This window comes from Hemitrygon akajei, chromosome 13, assembly GCF_048418815.1.
Source record: "Hemitrygon akajei chromosome 13, sHemAka1.3, whole genome shotgun sequence".
NCBI classification, from domain to species: domain Eukaryota; kingdom Metazoa; phylum Chordata; class Chondrichthyes; order Myliobatiformes; family Dasyatidae; genus Hemitrygon; species Hemitrygon akajei.
In genome coordinates, this window is record NC_133136.1 from 44,520,814 (window position 1) to 44,544,501 (window position 23,688).

The window sequence follows — 23,688 nt, forward strand, 5'->3', positions numbered from 1 at the left end:
TGAAATGCTTCGTTTTGCGTCAGTGGACAACACAGTTCGAGGATGTGCTGGGGGCAAATCACAAGCTTTCCCCACACTTCTGGCACCACTGTAGCATGCCCACAACTTACTGGCCCTAACGTATACATCTTTTGGAATGTGGGAGGCAACCAGAGCATCCAGGGGAAGTCCCTATGCTTGTGTATGAAACATACAAACTTGTGGACATTGAACCCTAGTCATCTGAATGCTGGCTTTGTAAAGTGTTATGCTAATTACTATGCTTGGGGATTGATAAAGTTGCATGCATTTGATCTAGAAAGTTCAGGCTGGCAATATCTTACCTGTCAAGTCAATCTCTAGACTTTAAAGTGCAGTTTGCATGGGAATCAGCTTCACATTGATATGTAAGATTCCACTAACAAATCAATTCCTCAATTTCATTTGAGGTTTGCTCTTGATTTTTGTGCAAAACTTGAATGAGTCAAACTTGTAGCGTTTGTGAGCCTTGTTAAGCCATTTTGGTAGGCAGCATAGCATTGGATGCTCAGCTTTGATATGGATTGCATTACCACTTAAGAAATGGTCAGCCCAGAAACCAATAACTATCAAAACATCACTTCATTTCATATCACCGCATATCACAGTGACATAGCCAATCAGATGTTAGTGTTTTGAATTCAGATCCTGAAAAGTCATCTTGTATTTGTTTGCTTGTTGGAACATATTGGTGATTGCTACTTCATGCTGTGTACAAAATAGAAGAAATGAAGTGACAGTTCTAATTGAGTTGCCATATACTTAGAATACAATGGACGTGGGCATTAATTTCTCCCATTTAAAAGACTGTTCTGATTGTATTGCATTTATTGAAAAGTTGAAGCCTGGCTACATGTTATTTCATTTTGTCAGGCAAAAACATAAGTTTCTGCGATGACTGAGCTAAAGATCCTTTCCTTTCCTCTTTGTGGAATTGTGTACAGTGCTTTCTCTGAACATTCTGTTTGTAAGCTTTTCCTGATTATCACATGTCATGGAGTGATCATGTAGACTACTTGTTTGCAGTCCAATTTTTTTTGGAAATAAATAATCCACTTTTGTCCTTTAGGATTTGCAGCTTTGAATCTCATGTTGTGGGAGAACACTCAGATGAAGGTATGGTGTTTCATACAAAAGACTTCTGATGGGACATTGACTACCTTGGTTTTCCACTCCCCTGACTTGCACCAACCTACCACTCTGAATTTCTAGTACTTCCCTCATTCAGAGCCAACCCCAGGATCATCATCAAACCTGCTGACAATGCTACCATTGTTAGAGTATGATGAGCAAACCTTGTCTTGTAGAGACCAAATATCACCTAATGGACATCCTCGTGCTGCCTTCTGGACCATGAGCCCACCATTAACACAGGGCCATTGTTTGCTCTTCAGTTTTGTATGGTCTTTTATTCCCTGCAATACCACACTTCCTCATGCAACCTGTTCTTTCCCCTGTCCGTTTTCCTGTTGACAGACCATCATCCAGGAACCCAAATTGTCTTTCCAGGTGAAGCTGTCATGCACTTCTTGTCCTTGCGATATAATGTATTCCAATGTGGTCTTTTTCATTGGCAAAACCAAGCACAAATTAGGTCATCATTTTGTAGAGTTCATGGGAGTGACCCTTAAGTCCTGGTTTCCTGCCATTTAATTCAACATTCCGCTCTCACTGATCTGTCTGTGGCTTCTGGCACTATTATAATAAAGTTCAACACAAACACATCACATTCCATCTGAGTACCTGTAGGACTTGATACAGATTTTTCTTTTTGTATTAGAACTGGCCATTTTTGCTTGTCTTTCTTTTTCCTTTTGTCTTTTTTATATAATCAGATTGTGCAATGTTGGCAATACATTAAGTGGACAGAAATGTTTCATCTTAACTACTTTGTTATTAAACCTTATCAAAAATATTCCCTTTGATCCACCCATCTACTTTCCTTACTGTCAAAAATAAATTATTTCTTTTTCAGTTCCAATGAAGAATTCTGGACCTGTAACAATAACTCTGTTTCTCTTTCCAAAAGAGGCTGCGTGATCTGCTGAGTTTTTCCAGCGTTCTATGATTTTATTTCAGCTTTCCAGCATCTGTAGTTCTTTTGAGTTTTTGATACAAAGGATTTGCTTCTTCCCCAGTTTTAATGATACAGGAGTTTCAAGATGGAGATTTTATTGTCAGAACAAGTGTAACTGTACTGAAGTTCTCTCTGCATTTATTCTCTTTTGGCTTTCTGATAAATTGTAATATGCTAATCTCTCATAATTTTGAAGATTTGACAGTTGTGGATCTAAGTGGTAAAAATATAGCAAGCATGAAGCTGGAAAGTTGGTATTTGTGGTATTAGCATCTTGTTATGCATGGAAGGAGTAATTCAGTGCAAAAAATTACATTTTCCAACAACTAGTTCAGGAAAAAAAGGGTGGGATGGGATTATGGGGGAAGTATAGGCAGCTATTTACCTTCTTGCTGGCAATGTGATATGATATAGAAATAAAAGATTTCAAACAATTCAAATAATAATTTCTTCCTAGCACATATGTATTGTCTTGTCAGTGGATTTTGTCCTTATTCTGTTTTTGTACAATTTTCATTTTATTCAATATATGTATACTGTAATTGATTTACTTACTTTATTTTTTTTCTTCTATATTATGTATTGCATTGAACTGCTGCTGCTAAGTTAACAAATTTCACGTCACGTGTTGGTGATAATAAACCTGATTCTGAAATAAACTTACTGCTTAAATAACTTTGAAAATTGGGGTGATTGTAAATTTATTTTCTTCTTTTGTAGTACTTGGAAACTATTTTCAGTCTACTCTTCCAATTGCTGCAACAAGTCACAGAATGTGATACAAAGATGCATGTTTTGCATGTCATTTCTTGTGTCATCGAACGAGTTGGAATTCAGGTAATGTTTTAGAAATATGCACATCTTATAACACTTTCTGCAGAAGTGTTCTAATTATTCAAACTGAAAACTTGATCACGTACAAATTTGGTTTTCATTCTAACGATGATAGGGCTGACATTTGGTGAGATTTATTCATTTTTTTGTAATTCAATTTTTTATTATTATTTATTCTTATTTTACAAAGCAGCACAGCATATCATAGAGCAGATACAGTACAGCATATTTATACAGCCATCCCAATGACAGGAAAACATAAAACTAAGAAACAGAAAAAAACTTCTAATTTAAGTTTAAATTAACATACAACCAAAATGGATTCTTGCACTTTTCCCTCACTGTTAATTCTTCCCAACATGTGTTCATATGATGAAATCTTAACCATTTCCTCAGTTCATTCCCTCACAGTGGGACATCTGGGTTTTTTCCAGTTTTGCGATATAATTCTTGCAGCTGTGATGAGATCCACCTTTAAAATAGTAAATTTGTCATTGTTCACATTAAGTATTAAGTAAGTTCACATTAAGTCCTATCACCCAGGAGACAAAGCAGTGGGCACAAGGGCAGTGTAGGACCTGAACAATTCCCCAACAAATCAAGAACTTTACACCAAAATGGATGAACCATGGAACACTCCCAAATCATGTGAAAATATTTGCCCACCTCATTTTTACATTTCCAGCATAAATGATTATCAACAATCCCCTTTTTGTAGAGTCTAGTTGGTGTCCAATAATATGTGTACTATCTTATACTGAATAAATTTCCCTCTCGCTTCCCTAATATGTCTACCCACATTTGATAAAATATTTGACCACTCATTATCTTCAATATCGCTTCCAAGATCCTTCTGCCATTCTGCTTTGAGATTGTTACACGGTTCACCCACAGAGTGCTTGAACATTTTATAAAATACTGATGCTTTATGAACTTCCTGTGGTAGTGTAAAGTATTCAGTTAAAGGGGTACTTTGTGGGCCACCACAAATTTATTCATATTTGAATGTAGAAAGCAAATGGTAGATAATGGGGAAAGTTACATTTGATTGCACCCTTGTTCAGCGACTAGTTTTGTACTTATTGTTTTACGTGTGTTTTGAACAATTATTGTAATTTGGTATAGCTGAACTTGTTTGCTGCTTCAAACTTTGATTCAAGATATTTTTTTTAATTATAGATTCGGCCTTATGTTGGATGTTTGGTACAGTATTTACCATTGCTTTGGAAGCAGTCTGAAGATCACAATATGTTGCGGTGTGCAATTCTCACCACGCTGATTCACCTAGTTCAGGTACAGTTTGAATGAATGTATTACCTTGTCATTGAGTGTGAACTTGTACTGAAATTGTTCTTTCTTCAGCTTTTCCGAGAGTCCAATTCTATGGTATGAGATTTGTTTGTATTTCTTTTGCAAGGATTCTTATCACCAAGACCGGCTTGTGATTGAAACGATAATGGGCTTCTGTTGCTCAATGTTTTATTTGAACAAATCATTAATTTTGGAGAAATGAAACAATTTTGTCCCAATTTTGCAGTGGTTTGATATTTTTTTTTGGACTGGATTTAAGTGGCTAGAGAAAATCTGCAGATTTTTGGGAAGATTTAGTCCTCTTTGAAAGGTCTCTGCCTGGAATATCAACTATACTCTTTTCCATAGATGCTGCCTGGCCTGCTGAGTTCCTCCAGCATTTTGTGTGGGTTGCTTGGTTTTAAGTGGCATCAAATTCAGACACAAATTCCATCTGAACCTGTTAATGTTGTGAATGTTGAAGACTTTGTACCTTTAATAGGAGAGTTGTCTCACAGAGTAATCAAGTATCTGTCGTAGTCACTTTCATGGCATCATGCTCATCGTCAACATCCCAGATTTTGGAGAATAAGGGATGACAGCATAATGCCACATGATTGAGAGGAAGTGACTTAAGGCCTAAAACTGACAAGGAAATTTCCTGATTACCATCTAATTGCCTTCAGCTAATGAATTAGTAGAACACTACTTGGAAAAGGATGTTAAGAACAGAAAGGAGTCACTAATGGTGGGACCTCAGTGTTCAACTTCATGACTTAGTAGTATTAAACTTGACCAGATAGGTGATAAGAGAACCTGCCTAAAGGAAAATGTATTGGATCTCCTAATTAACATATCTTTCATAGATTCATCTGAGATGGTATTAAATAAGCTCTTTTTAAAATCTCCCCTAATTCTCCTGTGCTCTAGGGAATAAAGATCCAGTATGGCCAACCTCTCCCTATATGCTTAGGCCTTCTGGTCAAGACAGTATCCTTGTAAATCTCTTTTGCACCCTCTCTAGTTTGACAATGTCATTGTTGTAAAGGGTGATTAAAAACTGTACACAATACTCCAAGTGTGGCCTTACTAGTGATTTAATAAAATTGCAGCATAATGTCCCTTCTCCTATGGCTACGTCCACACTACACTGGATAAATCCGTAACCGAAGCTTTTTCTCTTCGTTTTTACCCTCCGTCCACACTAAAACAGCGTTTTCGTCCCTTGAAAACGGAGATTTTCAGAAACGCTCTCCAAAGTGTGTAATTTTGAAAAAACTGGATTGACCGGAGCAGTGTGGACGAGATAACTGGAGAAATCGAAAAACGCAGTCATAACGTGCCAGAACAGATGGTGACGGCAGTGCACCATTTCATTGTTTTCTTGAATGCAACCTAACAATTTCAGAGCAGACGGCAACGAGACTGAAGCCACAAGAGTTAGAAATGTACTCACCAAATACTTTGACCCATAACTTACTGAATAAATAAGTATACTCACTTTGCCCTGTTTTCTGTCCTTGCTTGTATGAAGGTGGTTTACCTATTTATGCAAGTACTTCTCTGACAATAGATGTGTAACAGCCTAATGTAACATTGTATGGAAATACAAGATAATACTGATGCAGACATGTTTTATACATTTAACAAAGGGCTTTATTAATGCAACAGAGTTCGTAGTTTTTCAATGTTCGTCGTCAGCCGGGTCATACTGTCTGTGAACTCCCTGTCGGTTGCCTCCATACGCTCCAGTATTTATTTATTTTTACTTTTAAGTCCTCCTGCGCGAGATCCAACAGCTGTCTGTTGTTTAAATTTTTCTAGTTTGTAACTGCCCAAACGTGCACTTTCACAGCGAGATTCGACACCAAACATGTCGCTTGTTTTCTGTAGATGTGTCCTGCACATGCGCGGTAGGAAGAGATTCGCCAAAATATCCATTTTTATGTGGACAGAGATATTTTTAAAAACAGCTAGTGTGGACGTAGCCTAAACCTAATGCCCTGACTGATAAAGGCCATTATGTTAAACATCTACGTCACCATACCTTCCTTGCGTAGCTGCGTTCAGCGAACTGCATTTGTACTTCCAATTACCTTTGTCCACAACATTCATCATTGCTCTGCCATTAACTGTATAAGTCTTACCCTGGTTTGAATGTCCAAAATGCATTACGTCACACTTACCAAACTTGAAATCCATTTACCATTCTTCATCCCATCTCCCTAACTGACCAAAATCTCTTTATGATTCACTGTATCCTTCTTCACTATCAACAAGACTCTCGAATTTGGTAACATTAGCATCTGTCTAATCATGCCATGGACATTTATATCAAAGTCATTTACATAATTAATGATAACAGAGATTCCAACACTGACTTCTGGGGCACCCCGCTTGTCAATAGGGCTCTAATCAGAGAATTGGCCTGCAGTCACCACCTTCTGCCTCCTATCATTGATCTAACTCTGAATCCACCTGGCTAGCTGTCACTGAATCTGATGAAACCTAACTTTCCAGGTGAACCTGCCATGTAGGGCCTTGTCAAAGGCTTTACTAAACACCATGTAGATGTCATCCACTAGCTACCTTTATCTGTCCCTTAGTCTCCTCTTTGAAAAACTCCAAAACAGTCATCAGACATGACTATCCAAATGATGGTAGATCTTGTGCTTCAGATTTCTCTCATGACTTCCTACAACTGAAGCCAAGTTCATTGGACTATGCTTGCTAGTGTCGATCCCAGACAGATCCTATCTAATGCCCTCAAATTTGGCCCTGCTTGAGTTCAAGACTTTAACCTGTGGAATTGTTCTGTTTTTTCCCCCCATTGTGATCACTGGACCCAAAGTGCTTCCCAACTGCTACTTCAGTTATTTGGACTTGTATTGCTCTTTTCAAAATAGGTTCTTCAATAATCTTTATAGTTTGAGTTGCTTTATGTTTAAAAGTATTTTAATTTTATGATTTGAATTTTCATGTTCATTTTTGAACTTAATTTGAATATTTCTAAATATCAACATCTTAGAAGCATTGAAAGATTTTAATGGCTTTGAAAAATTTGACAATCTAAGTAATGTTTAAGCGAGCCAGCTTTCAATTTTTGGGAAAGGGCTTGTTGTACACTTCTGCCACCAGACCCTATCTATTTTGTATTATAAAAATGTGCACAAGGTTTTTGTGTAGGTGTCACTATTTACTGAGCTGACATGGAAGGACAAACTTGATGATTGGAGATCTGGATAAGGTATTGATGAACTTTTACCACGGATTAGCTTTTACCATGAGTGCTGACCACTTAAGGCTGACCACAAACTCTGTGCCAGGAGAGTCAGTTTTCTACTAAGATGCAAATGGATCCTCTATAAAAATGCTCAAAAACTGAGCTAAACATAAGTGGATGTTGCAGTTCTATGCTGTTTGACACTTTGTGGCCAGGAAACCTGTCTCTCCTCTAAACCCGTGCCAAGTTATCCTGGCACAATTATAGCAGATTCCTGTTTTCCAGCAAGATAATGACTCCAAGCATTAATCCTACACAGGAATGGCTTAAAAGCAACAGGAAAGTTTATGTCCTGTAGTGGCCAAGTCAGAGTCGAAACCTCAATCCAATTGAGAATTTGTGGCTGGACTTGAAAAGGGCTGTTCACTTATGATCCCCATGCAATCTGACAGAACTTGAGCAGTTTTGTAAAGAAGAAAGGGGAAAAATTGCAGTGTCCAGATGTGCAAAGCTGATAGAGACGAATCCACATAGATTCAAGGCTGTAATTGCTGCCAAAGGTGCATCTACTAATTACTGATTTGAAGAGGGTGATTAATTATGCAATCAATTATTTTGTGTTTACTATTGTAATAAATTTAGATCAATTTGTAGAAATTTGTTTTCACTTTGACATGAGTCTTTTCTCTTTTTTTTATTAAACTTTTTTATTGTGTTTTCAAGTAATTACAGAATAAAAGTGTATGAAAAAAATGTATATTACCCATCCCCCCTCCCCTTAACCCCTCCCCCCTAACATCCCTATAGAAAAAAAAGAAGAAAGAAAGAAAAAAAAAAGAAAGAATGCCTGGATATTGGAAGATCCCCACATGCTCCATGGAGTTCGTAATAACTTTAGTATATATATTTATTTCTTTCCCCAAATAACCAATTATTTCATCTTCGGAGCACCTATATATTTAATCCTGTCTTTTGTAAATAAGGGCGCCAAATTTTCAAAAATGTTTCATATTTATCTCTTAAATTATAAGTAATTTTTTCAAGTGAAATACAGCCATAAATTTCTTTCTTCCAACGATCTATACTTAAATATGTATCCGATTTCCAAGTAACTGCAATAGCCTTTTTGGCTACTGCCAATGCAATTTTTATAAATTCTTTCTGATATTTATTCAATTTGGGTATCGGTTTTATCCCTTCAATATCACCTAGTAAAAGTAATATTGGATTATGTGGAAGTTGTATTCCAATAATTTGTTCCAATAAAACTCTTAAATTTGTCCAAAAAGGTTGAATTTTAGAACAAGACCAAGTAGAATGTAAAAAAGTACCAATTTCTCCGTTACAACGGAAACACTGATCAGATAAATTTGGGTTTAATTTATTTATTTTTTGTGGTGTAATATATAATTGATATAAAAAATTATATTGCACTAATCTTAATCGGACATTTATTGTATTTGTCATACTCTCAAGACATAGTCATGACCAATTTTTTTCTTCAATTTTAATATTCAATTCACTTTCCCATTTTTGTCTTGACTTATGGACTCCTTGTTTAATTGCCTGTTTTTGAATCAAATTATACATACAAGAGATGAATTTTTTAATCTTTCCTTTTTGAATTAAAGTTTCTATTTCATTAGATTTCGGCAATAACATTGTTTGACCTAATTTTTCTCTTAAATAAGCCCTTAGTTGAAAGTAACAAAAAAGAGTGTTGTTTGATAGAAAAGAGTGTTGTTTGAGTCTTTTCTGTTCATCAATGTCAAAATAGCCAAATTAAATTCATTGTGATTCAACATTGTAAAAGAATAAAACATGAAACCTTCCACGGTGGTGAATACTTTTTATAGGCACTGTATACAGCTGTGTTTCAATTATCCTTAAGAATTAATTTACTTGTTTTATTTTGAATAAAGTACATATTGTTGACAGGAAGTTCAGTTCTCTTGATAATTCTTCCTTTATATCAACAATGTTTCATACTTCTGTTTAGTTGCTGTATTTTCTGGACCTTTCTCCCTTTGTTGTTCTTCTTGACTTTCTCAAATGCATTCTTTCTTATAATTTTCCTTTATCTGCAGGTAAGTTATTTTCATCAGATACATTTGGATGCAATATGCATTTGAACCCATTTTGATTATACTGTTGTTACGTATAACACTTACTTCTTATGTAGTGGAATTATTTGCTCACTCTTCCTGCTATTTATCTCTAGGGCTTGGGAGCAGACAGCAAAAATCTCTATCCATTCTTGTTGCCAGTCATTCAGTTGAGTACAGATGTTGCGCAGCCTCCCCATGTTTATCTCTTGGAAGATGGTTTAGAATTATGGTGAGTAAACTTTCTTGTGAACAAAACAATAAGCAAAGCACTGTTGTATATGCTAATAATTGGTATATTGTGGCAGCAGCATTCACTTATTGGACAGGATCTTGTTGGAAAACATTCAATGTTCTGTGGCAAATAGGAATATTCATTCTGTTTCAGTTTTTGAACATTCAAGATTTTATACCTAAGTATGCAAATGCCTTGAACTTGTTGGCAGGTTGTCAAAATTCCAGAAGTTCAAAGATTATTAGTTCAGCAACTTAGGTTGGCTTTGCTGGAGGGTAATGAAAATTGTTGTTGGGGGCTTTGACCCATTGAAGGGTCCTGGCCTGAAACATTGACTGTTTACTCCTTTCTATAGATCCTGCCTGACCGGCTGAGTTCCTCCAGCGTTTTGTGTGGGTTGCTGGAAAATGATGCTGGAGATGTAATTGGGGGCAAAGAAATGGCAAGCGAACAATAAATGTTTCATTTCAGTCTTCACTGTAGAACACACCAGCAGGATGCCAGAAATTTGAGAGTGTCAGGATAGGAGTAAGTGTAGTTGCTGTTAATAAGGAGAAGGTGCTTGGGAAACTTGAAAGGTCTCATGGTAGATAAGTCACTTGGAACTGATAGATGTCACCCCAGAGTTCTGAAAAAGATAGCTGAAGAGATTGTGGAGGCATTAGTAACGATCTTTCAAGCATCACTAGATTAGGGAATGGAACTGGAGGACTGAAAATTTGTAAATGTCATTCCACTCTAGGGAGGCAGAAGAAAGGTAATTATAGGCCAGTGATTGGGAAGATCTTGGAGTCTATTGTTATTTTGGGGTACTTTGACATACATGATGATGTAGGGCAAAGTCAGCATGGTTTCCTTAAGGGGAAGTCTGTTGGAATGCTTTGAGGAAATAACAGGCTAGATAGACAGTGAGTCAGTGGATATTGTTTACTTAGATTTTCAGAAGGTTTTGAAAAGGTGCCACATGTGAGGCAGCTTAACAAGAGCCCATGGTAATACATGAAAGATACTAGCACAGATAGGATATTGGCTGACTAGCAGGAGACAAAGAATGGAATAAAGAGGCTGCCAGTGACAAGTGGTGTTTCCCAAGGATCGGTATTGGGACCACTTCTTTTCATAGAACCATAGAACACTACAGCACAGTACAAGCCCTTCAGCCCTCCATGTTGTGCTGACCCATATAATCCTTAAAAAAAGTACTAAACCCACACTAACCCATAACCCTCCATTTTTCTTTCATCCATGTGCCTGTCCAAGAGGCTCTTAAATACCCCTAATGTTTTAGCCTCCACCACCATCCCTGGCAAGTCATTCCAGGCACTCACAACCCTCTGTGTAAAAAAAACTTACCCCTGATGTCTCCCCTAAACTTCCCTCCCTTAATTTTGTACATATACCCTCTGGTGTTTGCTTTTGGTGCCCTGGGAAACAGGTACTGACTATCCACTCTACCTATGCCTCTCATAATTTTGTAGACCTCTGTCAAGTCCCCTCTCATTCTTCTACGCTCCAAAGAGAAAAGTCCCAGCTCTGCTAACCTTGCTTCATATGACTTGTTCTCCAAACCAGGCAACATCCTGGTAAATCTCCTCTGCACCCTCTCCATAGCTTCCACATGCTTTCTATAATGAGGTGACCAGAATTGAACACAATACTCTAAGTGCGGTCTCACCAGAGATATGTCAACGATTTGTATGATGGAATTGATGGCTTTGTGGCCAAATTGACAGATGATGTGAAGGTAGGTGGAGGGGGCAGGTAGTGATGAGCAAAAAGGAAGGATTTGGACAGATTGGAAGAATGGGAAAAGAAGTGGTAGATGGAATATAGTGCAGGTAAGTGTATGGTCATGCACTTTAGTAGAAGGAATAAACGAATAGGCTATTTTCTAAACTGGGAGAAGATTTTAAAAAGTCAAGAGATGCAAAGGGAATTGAGAATCCTTGTGCAGAATTTCCTGAAAGTTAACTTACAGGTTGAGTTTGTGGTAAGGAAGGCAAATGCATTGTACTCATTTCAAGAGGACTAGAATATAAGAGTAAAGTTGTGATGCTGAGGCTTTATAAGGCAATAGTCAGACCACACTTGAAGTATTGTGAGCCAGTTTTTGGCCTCTTAACTAAGAAAACACATGCTGACATTGGAGAGGTTCTAGAGGACGTTCATGCAAGTGATTTGGAGAATGAAAGAGTTAATATATGAAGCGCATTTGATGGCTCTGAGACTATACTTGCTGGAGTTTAGAAGAGGTGATATCATCGAAACCGAGGAAATATTGAAAGAACTAGGCAGTGAATGTGGAGAGGATGTGTCTATAATGTGTAAGTCTAGGGCCGGAAGGCACAGCCTTAGTTTAGAGGGACGTCCTTTTAGAAGAGAGGTGAGAAGGAATTTCTGTAGGCAGAGCGTGTGAATCTGTGGAATTCATTGTCACGGTCGGCTGTGGGGTTAAGTCATTGAGTATATTTCAAGCAGAGCTTGATAGGTTCTTGGTTAGGGCATGAAGAGTTACATGTAGAAGACAGGAGTTTGGGGCTGTAAGGGAAATGGAGTAGCCATAATAAAATGGCAGAGCAGGCTTGATGGGCCAAATGGCCTAATTCTGCTCCTATATCTTATGGTCATGTGGTCTTACCCTCCCTCAAGCTGCTGGAGTGCAGGTCATGTTCATCCTGTAATTATCTGGAGTTCAGATGGAGGCTCAGTACAGGGAGGCTCTTCCATGTGAGCTCTAATTCCCCAGGCAGAGCACCAGCAGTTGTGCCACTAGCAGGACCACTGCCTTGAAATCGGAGCTGTGCTTTTCGGTTTTGTTTTACTTCAGTTTGAAACTTCATACAATGAACATCGATTGAATTACCATGCTCTTTTGCTCGTTTTGTTAATGTAAAGGTTCACTCTTTAGACTTTTCATTTTCTCTGTCGAGCTGTATTTGTAGTTTGTCACAAACTTTGCACTTATTTCTATTATTTAAAGAGTTTACTTGCTTCGTTAACTTTTTCAATCGCTCACACACTTGATGATACCAACCACACGGTATTATTTCTAAATCAGTAGCAATCATTTTCTGTATTTTAACATATTTCTTCTTCTTCTCAATAGTCTGAACCTGTTTTTCTTTCAGACAATAGAGAGTGACATAAAGAGGAAGTTATTACCACTTTTGTTTATGCACCCAAAATTCTCTCTCTGTCTTGAAGCATTCTGTGTAACTGCATTCTGCGAATATTCTGCCTACTATATGAAATTGCAAGATTCTGGTGTAAATAGCAAGATTTCAAATTCCAGGATCTTTTAGCAGTCAGGGACAAGGCATAAAATTTATTGCTTAACAGTAGTTTATTAAGAATTAATGGAACAAAGAAAACAGAAACAGGACAGTGATAGGAGTCTTACTACTTCAAAGAAAAGCTAAAGAAAAGGATGGTGCTAACATAAAGATGAGAAAATTGCATAGATAAAGATAATCCAATTAGAAAATACTGTAACAAAATTGGCCAATGAGAAAATATTCCTCCAGAACAAAGAAGCTAAGAAGCTTCCAGAATTATACTTCGGACAGCCACTGTAGACGTTCCCAACCTGGGGTTCACGGAACCCTTGGAACCCTTGGTAGGGATCTGTGGCATAAAAGAGGTTGGGAATCCTTTCACTAGAGGAGCTTAAACTGTTATGTTTATGAAGGCTATTTAAAATACAAGCAGATAATTGTTAAACTACAAGGAAAAATGACAATTAAAATTAAACAGTTGAATCCACCCACTTCCTTTCTCTTTACACTAACTAGCTTCCCTTCGTACTGATGTAGGGCTTCAACTAGAAATGTTTATAATTTCTTCCCTCTCCTTGTATGCTGCTCAGTCTACCATTTAATCTACCGTAGATGTCGGATTATAAGCCGCTACTTTTTTCCCACATTTTGAACAGCTTTGAACACTGCGGCCTTTACTACGGTGCGGCTAATGCATGACTTTTTTTCATGCCGCCAAAAACATTTTGCCTCGTAACAGTAGACCAATAAAATTGATGAGTAGTTCACAGAGGTCCAATGAAATTGTACGATAAATCAAGCGCACTTTCACAATTAAATTATTGTAAATCAGTCATTTGTACTCACCCTCATCAACATGGAAAACACTCGAAGAAAAGCATTGTGCTGCCTTTATGGCAGTTATTTAGTTTATAATATTTTCGCTTAGTAATTCATTTGTTAGTAATTTCTAGTTAAAGTTAGAAGTGTTTTAACTATATTTGTTTTCTGTACTACATCGCGGGATGCTATGACGTCACACCCGGTTTCGCCGCGTCTTGTGGGAAATACCGGTTTGCGATAAACGGGAAGGCGGGGGCGAGCGCATTACGCGAGCGGCATTAGATCTGAGCGAACGCTGCTTTTAAGTTAAAGGCGATCAATAACTTTTCCTGGTAGGCTGCAGTATATATATTTTTTACCAGTCGTTAGGAGATATTGGAATGTTGTTCAGTAAAAAAGTATACGCAACGTATATTTAAAAGTAGCCGCGTTACAGGCACGGTTCGAAAAAAAGCATTTGCAATATGTATTTGTTTATGTTACCATATGGATTTAATTAAAAGTTAAAAAATCCTCACGTGTAATATCTTTCTGTGTAAATATCTCATATTACAACGTGGGACACCTGCGGCCGAAAATCCGGTGCGGCCTGTACAAGTACAAAATTGATTTTCTTTCTAAAATTAGAGCCAGTGGCTTTTAATCAGGTGCGCTCTGTAGTGCGAAATCTACGGTAGTTCTGCTCTTGCTGGTAGATATTGTTCCAATTATGTCTTTGTTATTCTACTAGGCATTTATTTTCACCTTTAATGTGTTTTGTTTTTATTTTTGTTCCTTCAAATTTGATGAACTTATGCAACTGAAGCACAAACCTTGCAACTAATTAGGGCAGCAGGAGTGCAATTGTCTCACAGTTCCAGTATTCTGGGTTTGATTCTGATCTTGGATGCTATTTACTGTACGTGGAGTTTGCATTTTTTTCTCTGTGACCACGTGGGTTACCTCCAGATGTTTTAGTTTCATCCACATTCTGACAAATTACTGGCTGGTCGAATAACTGGCCACTAAATTACCCCTAAGGTAGATGACTGGTGGAGGAATCAGGAAAGAGCTGATGGGCAAGTGTGAGAGAGTATATTATAAGAAGTAAGTCGAGGAACAAGATTGTTCTGAACTAAATGGCCTTTTATGTTATAAAGGATATATGAGATTTTAATTCTGTAACCTCAGGACTTGGCAATGTATGCCATGCTTAGAGCTTTGCATGACAAAAAGCCAGAATTCATCTTAACTGGTGAATGATTCTTCTGTTGTATATGTGCTTTCCTATTTATGATGCCACTATTTCCCATCAGATAGCGGTTTAGACAAATTCCTAGAATTTGACATTTGTAATATCCTTAAGATGATTGAATGATCAAATACATTAAAGAATTTCCATGAAAAAATCAAGAAATCAAAATATTTTAAAGCATTTTAACCATTTTATAGTGAGAAGTGAATTTTCAAACTAATGTGAGAGGAACTTGACAAAACACATTACTCCAACTCCAGTGCTCTTCACCAGACCCATTCGCTCAGTGCCAACAAAATTGAATGGCTGATTTGAATAATCCTGTATTTAGCATGCAGAAAAGTGAACGGTGAGGGAATTATCTCACTTATTTGCCAAAATCTCTTAATATTCACTGAACTACAATCTATCTGTGATCTCTTAAGCTATTAGTCTATGTCTGGATGCAAGTATAAATTTTATACTTAAGTTTAATAATTCTGTTTTTAGACATTGATTGAACTGCCAGCCATGTAATAAAAAACTGAAGTGTTTAATCATGGATAGAACTGTATAAAATTGCAGTAATTATCTCAGCAAACAAATAATTCTGTTACATGGAAACCAATTTTCTGTCATTTTATTTCAATGGATTCTGCATTTACTTCTCTTTATTGGCTAGGGAGTGCTTTGGAATGTCCTGTGGCCATAAAAGGCATTGTATGAATGTGGTGTTGCTGTAACTGATACTCCTGTATATGAGATCAATAGATGCCTGCCATACTGGGGCAACATGACCAGACTTCAGAGTGGAAATTTTTGTTTGCCAGCAATTTGATGGAGCCACATATTCTGATAGCTAAAAGGATGAGGTGACATTTCTTACTAGATGCGATCTGTTACCCAATCTCACACGTGCACCGTGCACAATATTTGCATCTGATAACGAGGTTCATTCCTTTTACTGAGAGAGGGTGCCAGGCTTGCAATCCAGTTTTTTCTTCACCTTAGCTATGTGCATTTACTAGTAACTGAGTCTGCTTCTCAGAACTGTATTTCCAGTATCTTTGGTAATCAAACCGAATGGTGGAAATAAACAAATTACTTTCTACAAGGCAAGCCTAACATCATAAAGAGCTGTGATGCTTCTCTGGCAGATGAGCTAAACACTATGCAAGCTTTGAAAGGGAAAATACGACCACATCTGTGCAAATCTTGCAGAATGTGGTGGCCCTGTGATATCTGTTTCAGAGGCTGACACCAGAATATCTTTCTAGTGGGTGAACACTCATCAGGCCATGATCATGTACTTGGTAGGGCACTGAAAACCTGTGCCAACCAGCTGGCAAGAGTGTTCAAAGACATATTCAATCTCACTGATGTATTTGGAGGTTCCCACCGCCCAAGAAGAACATGGTGTTTTGCCTGGCCCAGTAGCATTCACATCGACTACGATGAAACATTTTGAGAGGTTGCTCATGGTTAGAATGAACTGCCAAAAAAGGACCTGGACTCGCTGCAATTTGCCTATCGCCACTATAGGACTATAGCGGATGTAATCTCATTGGCTTTGCACTCAGCATTGGACCACCTGGGCAACAGCAATATGTACATCAGTGATTACAGCTCAGCATTCAATGCCATCGTCCCTCGGTACTAATCAATAAGTTTCAAAACTTGGGCTTCTGTACTTCCCTCTCAACTGGATTTTTGAATCATAGGGAGACCACAGTTATTGAGGATCAGAAATGACATCTAGACCTCACTGACAATTAACACAGGCACATCTCAAGGTGTACCACCTTCCTGGTGTGCTTAGCCTGCTTCTCTACACCCATGACTGACTGGTTAGGCACAATGGAAATAGCAGCTACAAATTCGTTGATGACTTAGCTGCTGTTGGTAAAATCTTAGATGGTGACGAGGAGATGTACAAGAGTGAGATATTAGCTAGTTGAGTGGTGTTGCAACAACAACCTTGCACTGAACGAGGAATTCAAGAAATTGATATGAACGTCAGGATGGAGACACACTAATCCTCACTGAATGGTCAGCAAGTAAAAGAGTGAACAGTTTCAAAATCTGTCCTGACCCCAACATATTGACGAATGCACACCAGTGACTATATTTCATTAGGTGTTTGAGGAGATTTAGAATGTCATCAAAGAGTCCAACAAATACTCAGCACGTACTGGGCAGCGCATTCTAACTCACTAATTCACTGTCTGGTATGGTGGGGCCAATGGACAGAATGGCTAAAAGCTGTAGAGCATTGTAAACTCAGCCAGCTCCATCATGAGCTCTAACCTTCCTGCATCAAGGATATCTTCAATAGGCATTGCCTCAGAAAGATGGCACCCATCAATAAGGACCCACCGCCCAGGGCATATGCCCTCTTTTCATTACTACTATCAGGGAGGAGGTACAGAAGCCTGAAGACACACACTCAATATTTTAGGAGCAACTTCTTCTCCGTCACCAGGCTTCTGAGACATGAACACTACTATTTTTTACTCTCTTCATACAACCTATCGATCTATTTATTGATTGATTTATTGTAACTTGTACTTTATTTTCTGTATTACACAATACTGTTGCTGTAAAACAACAAATTTCATGACGTACGTCATTGATAATAAACCTGATTCTGAATTGGTAAGACTGATAATCAAAGACTGCAACTTTGCTTGTGCAGTCACGCACTCTTACACCTGAAACCAATTTGAACTGAATAGTTGCCAATCAAAGTTGAAAGTTCAAAGTAAATTTATCATCAAAGTACATATCTTTCCATGTTCAACCATGAGATTCATTTTCTTGAGAGCATTTGCAGTAACTACAAGAAACACAACAGAATCAATGAAAGACCACTCCAACTAATATAGAAAGACTACAAGCTGCGCAAGTGTAATAATAATAATAAATAAACAATAAGTATTGAGAACGAGATGAAGAGCCCTTCGAAGTGAATTCATAGGTTGTGGATCAGTACAGTGATGAGGTTAGTGAAGTTATCCACTCTGTTTCAAGAGCCTACTGGTTGAAGGGTAATAACTGAATCTGGTGGTGTGGGTCCTGAGGCTCCTGTACCACCTTCCTGGTGGTGACCAATTTGCAGAATGACTGTGGAGCTGAGCAGATCTTGTTATCCACGAAGGTGGAGCTTAGAACTGAATGCCTTTGCAGAGTGAGATCACTTCTCTTGTCCCCAGATTCTTCTTGTTGGATTCAGTACCGTCTTGGTACGATATATAGATGAGCCAGAGGAGTGTTTAGAGCCCTGCAAAACTCCAAGATTGCCTCAATAGAAGTTTATTGTCCTTAATCAAACTGAAGAAATGCAGGTTTTTTCAGATAAGTTTCTTGGGAGAAATGAATCAAAATTGCATTTATAATTATAAAATATTTGTATTAAACAGTAGTCCTTCTACAATGGAAGTAATTTTTACAGGGTTTGATGAAAGGGGACATCATTAAGCAACAAATAAAGTATACAGCAAAATAAAAGTGGGTGAAAGAGGAGACTGGAAAATTAATTTGCAAGTATTTTAGTTTAAGTGCTTTTTACAATTTAACTTGTTTAACATATGTTTAAGATGTTTAAAAACATGTGAAATAATTTTTCATTAGTAGGAGTGCCTTTCAGGGCAGGTGAGACAGTATATTAAGGACATTAGGTGCATGTTTGGGCATCAGAGACAAGGCTGTATTTTTAGAGGAGTAAGTAAATTTGTATTTGCTCTTTTAGCAGTTTAATTTCACAATGCCAATGAAACTTGTTCAGTAGTGAACTGTGATATTGATTTGTTAATGCAATATTCTTTTATTATTGAACAACTTGTTTCTTATGGCCATAAGAAATAAGAAATAACAATTTCATTGAAAAGCTTTCTTCAAAGGGTAGGGTATGAATTCGATTTTTTTTTAAAAACTTTATATATTTACTACTGACCTTGACCTTGAAATCATAGATAACAATATGCATGTCCCTGTATATTTGGAAAATAAATGCTTTAAACTATAAATATTCCAGTAGGTACCAATTGCAGTTTTTTGTTTAAATATTACTGTGCCTTGTGAGCTGGATTGTACTCATGGCTAGTCAGTGGGAGCATTGGCTAGTTGCAGTGTATGTGCAGTGCATTTGTACCACAATGCTTACCCCCCTGCAAGTATGAAGCATGCTGGTGACCAAATATAAGGATAACTTATTGGGCCAAAACATTGCATTGATGTATTGGCTCAGATTCTTTACTTCTGAAGCTGTATCACCTATCTGACTCAGTAAAAATAATTACACTTCTTCCCTAAATTTAACTTGGCAGATAAGTCACGTATATTGGCACAGTAATTTACAGGCAAGTATAACTAAAGTCATGTCAAAGAAAAACTTTTTGGTATGCAATTTTTAATTATTTTTAAAAACTTCTATGTTTCTTAGAAACTTTGTTTCACAAAGTCTGAATCACTATTCTGACCGAGTGAATCGAGGATGCTGGTGTCCTGTCATGATGTCACCTATGAGTGATTTATTCCATTTTCTGTGATCACCTGTTATAATAATCACAGCACATCTAATGAGACAAACTTTTTGAAGAGAACATTTTATAAGTTAGTTAGCAGTTAATATCAAGAAATGTTTTCTCTCTTCAGTTAAACTTTAGGCATTCTTCTTAATCAGACTGACTTCCTATCTGAATTAAGCGATCGCTGCCCTCAACTGCATCTCTTCATTTCACATACGTCTGCTCTTACTCCCACCACCCTACCAGGGATAGGTTTCCTCTTGTCTTCGCTTACCACTCCACCAGCTTCCACGCCTAGCACATAATTTTCTGGAACTTCGGTCATCTCCAACAGGATCCCACCATCAGGCACATCAACCCCCCCTCCCCCCCCCAAGGGACCGCTCCTCACACGACTCCATTGTCCATTCGCCCCTCACCACTGATCTCCTTCCTGGTACCTATCCTTGCATGCTGAACAAATGCCACACCTGCCCCTACACCTCCTCCCACGCTACCATTCAGGTACCCCAAACAGTTCTTACACGTGAGGCAACACTTCACCTGTGAGTCTATTGGGATCATTTACTGTGTCTGGTGCTCCTGGTGTGGCCGCCTGTTTACATGTATATCGGTGAGACTTGGCGTAGATTGGGAGAATACTTCGCCAAGCACCTACATTCCGTCCACCAAAAGAAGCTGTGGTTACCCATTTTAATTCCACTTCCCATTCCTATTCCAATATGTCAGTCCATGGCCTCCTCAACTGTCGAGATGAGGCCCCACTCATATTGGTGGAACAACACCTTGTACTCCGTCTGGGTGGCCTCCAACCTGATGGCAGGGTCATCGATTTCTCGAACTTCTGATAATCCCCCCCCCCCCCCCCCCCCCCACCAGCTCCTCTCCTTCATCATTCCCCATCCCTTTTCCTCTCTCTCACCATATCTCCTTGCCTGACCATCACCTCCCTTTGGTGCTCCTCTCCTAATTTCTTTCTTCCATGATATTCTCTGCTCTCCTTTCTTCAGCCCTGTATCTCTTTCCCCAGTCAGTTTCCCAGCTCTTTACTTCATCCATCCCCCTTCCAGTTTCACCTATCACCTTGTGTTTCTCTCTCTCCTTCCCTCTCACCCCACCTTTTAAATCTATTCCTTAGCCTTTTCTCGCCAGTCCTGCTGAAGGATCTCTACCGGAAACATCGACTGTACTTTTTTCCATAGATTCTGCCTGGCCTACTGAGTTCCTCCAACATTTTGTGCTTGTTGCTTTGATGACAAGGTGTTTTACTTACAGAAAAGAGAGAGAATTTTTACCTTTACGGTAGACAGTGAGAAATATTTTACTGTTTTTTGTGGTCTACTCTGATTTATTCTCAGTGAGATTCCACTATTTCTTCCGTTGGTCCATAATGGATAAGATGTTAAATAATGTATTCATTGTTGTAATCCAACCAACTTAATGGATGTTGTTACCAAGAAAAAGGTGTGCTACTGTTTACAATGCAACCAGTAACTTATAGGATGCAAAATGGACTGAGAAGTGGCAGATGGATTTCAACCCAGTTAAGTGTGAAGTGGTTCATTTTGGTAGGTCAGATATGATGGCAGAATTTAGTATTAATGGTAAGACTCTTGGCAGTGTGGTAGATCAGAGGGATCTTGGGGTCCAAGTCCATAGGACACTCAAGGTTTTTGCGCAGGTTGACTCTGTGGTTAAGAAGGCATACATCAATCGTGGGATTGAGTTTAGGAGCTGAGAGGTAATGTTGCAGCTATATAGGACCCTGGTCAGACCCCACTTAGAATACTGTGCTCAGTTCTAGTCGCCTCAATATAGGAAGGATGTGGAAACCATAGAAAGGGTGCAGAGGAGATTTACAAGGATGTTGCCTTGATTGGGAGGCATGCCTTATGAAAATAGGTTGAGTAAACTCAGCCCTTTCTCCTTGGAGCGACGCAGGATGAGAGGTGACCTGATAGAGGTGTATAAGATGATGAGAAGCATTGAGCATTGAAGCATTGAAAAGCTTTTTTCAGGGCTGGAATGGGTAGCACAAGAGGGCACAGTTTTAAGGTGCTTGGAAGTAGGTACAGAGGAGATATCGGGGTATGATTTTTATGCAGAGAGTGGTGAGTGTGGAATGGGCTGCTGGTGACAGTGGTAGAGGTGGATACGATAGGGTCTTTTAAGAGACTCCAGGACAGGTATATGGAGCTCAGAAAAATAGAGGGCTATGGGTAACCCTAGGTAATTTCTAAGGTAAGGACATGTTCGGCACAGCTTTGAAGGCCGAAGGGCCTGTATTGTGATGTAGGTTTTCCATGTTTCTATCTTAGGACCTCTACCAGTAAGGAAAAATCAATTTGCTGGGTTTCAGAATAGGAATTTGTATTGAAAAACATCAGGCCAATGGAAGTGCATAACTAGTTGACCATATGTTCGTGGAATTGTGATTGATATGCAATTTTAGGGGATGCTGGAGAAAAGATATTGATAAAATTGAACTTTGAGGTTTCTGAAAAGGGTGTGCATAGTAGGCGAGTCAAAAATGTAAAGTTACATGGCACCAGGAAACTGAATCTAGAGTTGTCTAAGTAGCATGAAGCGTTGTGATGTTTTTGTGAATATGTATTTTATGTGGAACTGCTTGGTCTTGACAAAGGTCATATGACCACATATCATTTGACTAAATCTGTAGGAGACAATGAACCAAGTTGGGATTTCTGATTTGGAGTATAGTTTTCAACTATATAATCTTCAATATGTACACAAATTACTTTTCAGAATTAACTTCCTTGCACCTTTTGCAAAAACAGCAATCAAGTGCAACAGTTTCCTCAATTCTTGTTATTCTTGTTATGTGCCCTTAGATATTTTTGTTCATCTTGATAGGTTTTTGTATATTTTTTTGAAATTGCAAGTGGGAAGTTCCTGCATTGTACAAGAAAAATATCCCTGATGTGCATTATAGCAGCAGAACAATTCATTCTTTAGAGAGTGCGTGAGCAACATAAGAAATTTTAAGTTGGGAAAGATAGTTCTTTGATGCTTAATGAAGTTAAAATGAACAAATAACTAATTTTATTTGTGGCATTAGCCTGTAATTTTGATTTTTTCTCAATTTTATCTTTAGATTTTAATTCCTTTTGCAAATGAGCTGTGTAATTACTCTGTTGTTCTGAATTGCTAATGATAGCCTTGAGTATCTTAATCAGCAAGCGCATTTGCTCAGGTGTGATGTTGAGATGCTCCAGTATTTTGGCCCATTATCAGTTTACACTGTTCACTTTATTTTGAGACTATGAAAACTCACTGAAATCTTTACAGTTGCATTTTCTATTACCTTTACAGGTTAGTGACACTGGAAAATAGCCCATCAATCACTCCTGAGCTCCTTGGAGTTTTTCAGAATATGTCTGCTCTACTTGGTAAGTATAAATTGTTTATTAATAGGTTTATATTTTAAGCTAGAAATTTACTCAGAATTGTTTTTCAATGGCTGTTTCATGTGTTCTTCTATATTTGCAAATACCACGTAACAAAAATTTGATTCTAGCTATCTCTGAGTAATAGTAGTGCATCCCTTGTCAACTACTGAGATATGTGTCTGTCACTGCTGTTTTCTTATGCACAGCAAGATTTGAAAAGAAAAGGAACTTAATAATGAATAATAAATGGAGCCATTGTTTTTAAAAAAGCTATAAATTTCTTTCCAGCTTTGATGTGTCTGTGGGTCTCAATCTTATGTAGTAACCTGAACTATTAAACATGTATGTTCTTTATTTTAAAAATCTTAAATGAATGAGCATGAACTGCTGGAAATGCCCAAAAACATCATGCAAAGTGATAGAGAGGACAACTCTTTTATCATAACCTTCACTTTTCATGTCGGCAAGCTTTAAGGGTTTTTTTTGAGGAGTTTCTGGCATGACTGATACTCCATACCACAACTTGGTAACTTAATAATGTGTAATTTTGATAAGATTGAAAATGTCATTTGAAATGAAATTTTAATATATTGTGCAGCTTTTCTTTGCACCCTGTGCAGTAGGCAGGAAGATAACAAAATAAAATTGTTAAAACAGTTT

General features: G+C 38.0%; 1 protein-coding gene across 4 annotated transcripts in view; it reads left to right on the forward strand.

The window, feature by feature from the left end:
* ipo11 (importin 11) overlaps nt 1–23,688 on the forward strand; it is a 420,430-nt gene that overhangs the window by 129,475 nt on the left and 267,267 nt on the right. For all 4 annotated transcript variants that reach the window (XM_073064510.1, XM_073064512.1, XM_073064513.1 and 1 more), the window contains 4 exons: nt 2,816–2,932; nt 4,109–4,222; nt 9,664–9,779; nt 22,952–23,028. In XM_073064510.1, the coding sequence (XP_072920611.1) occupies nt 2,816–2,932; nt 4,109–4,222; nt 9,664–9,779; nt 22,952–23,028 (424 nt within the window). The remainder of the gene's footprint in view (nt 1–2,815; nt 2,933–4,108; nt 4,223–9,663; nt 9,780–22,951; nt 23,029–23,688) is intronic.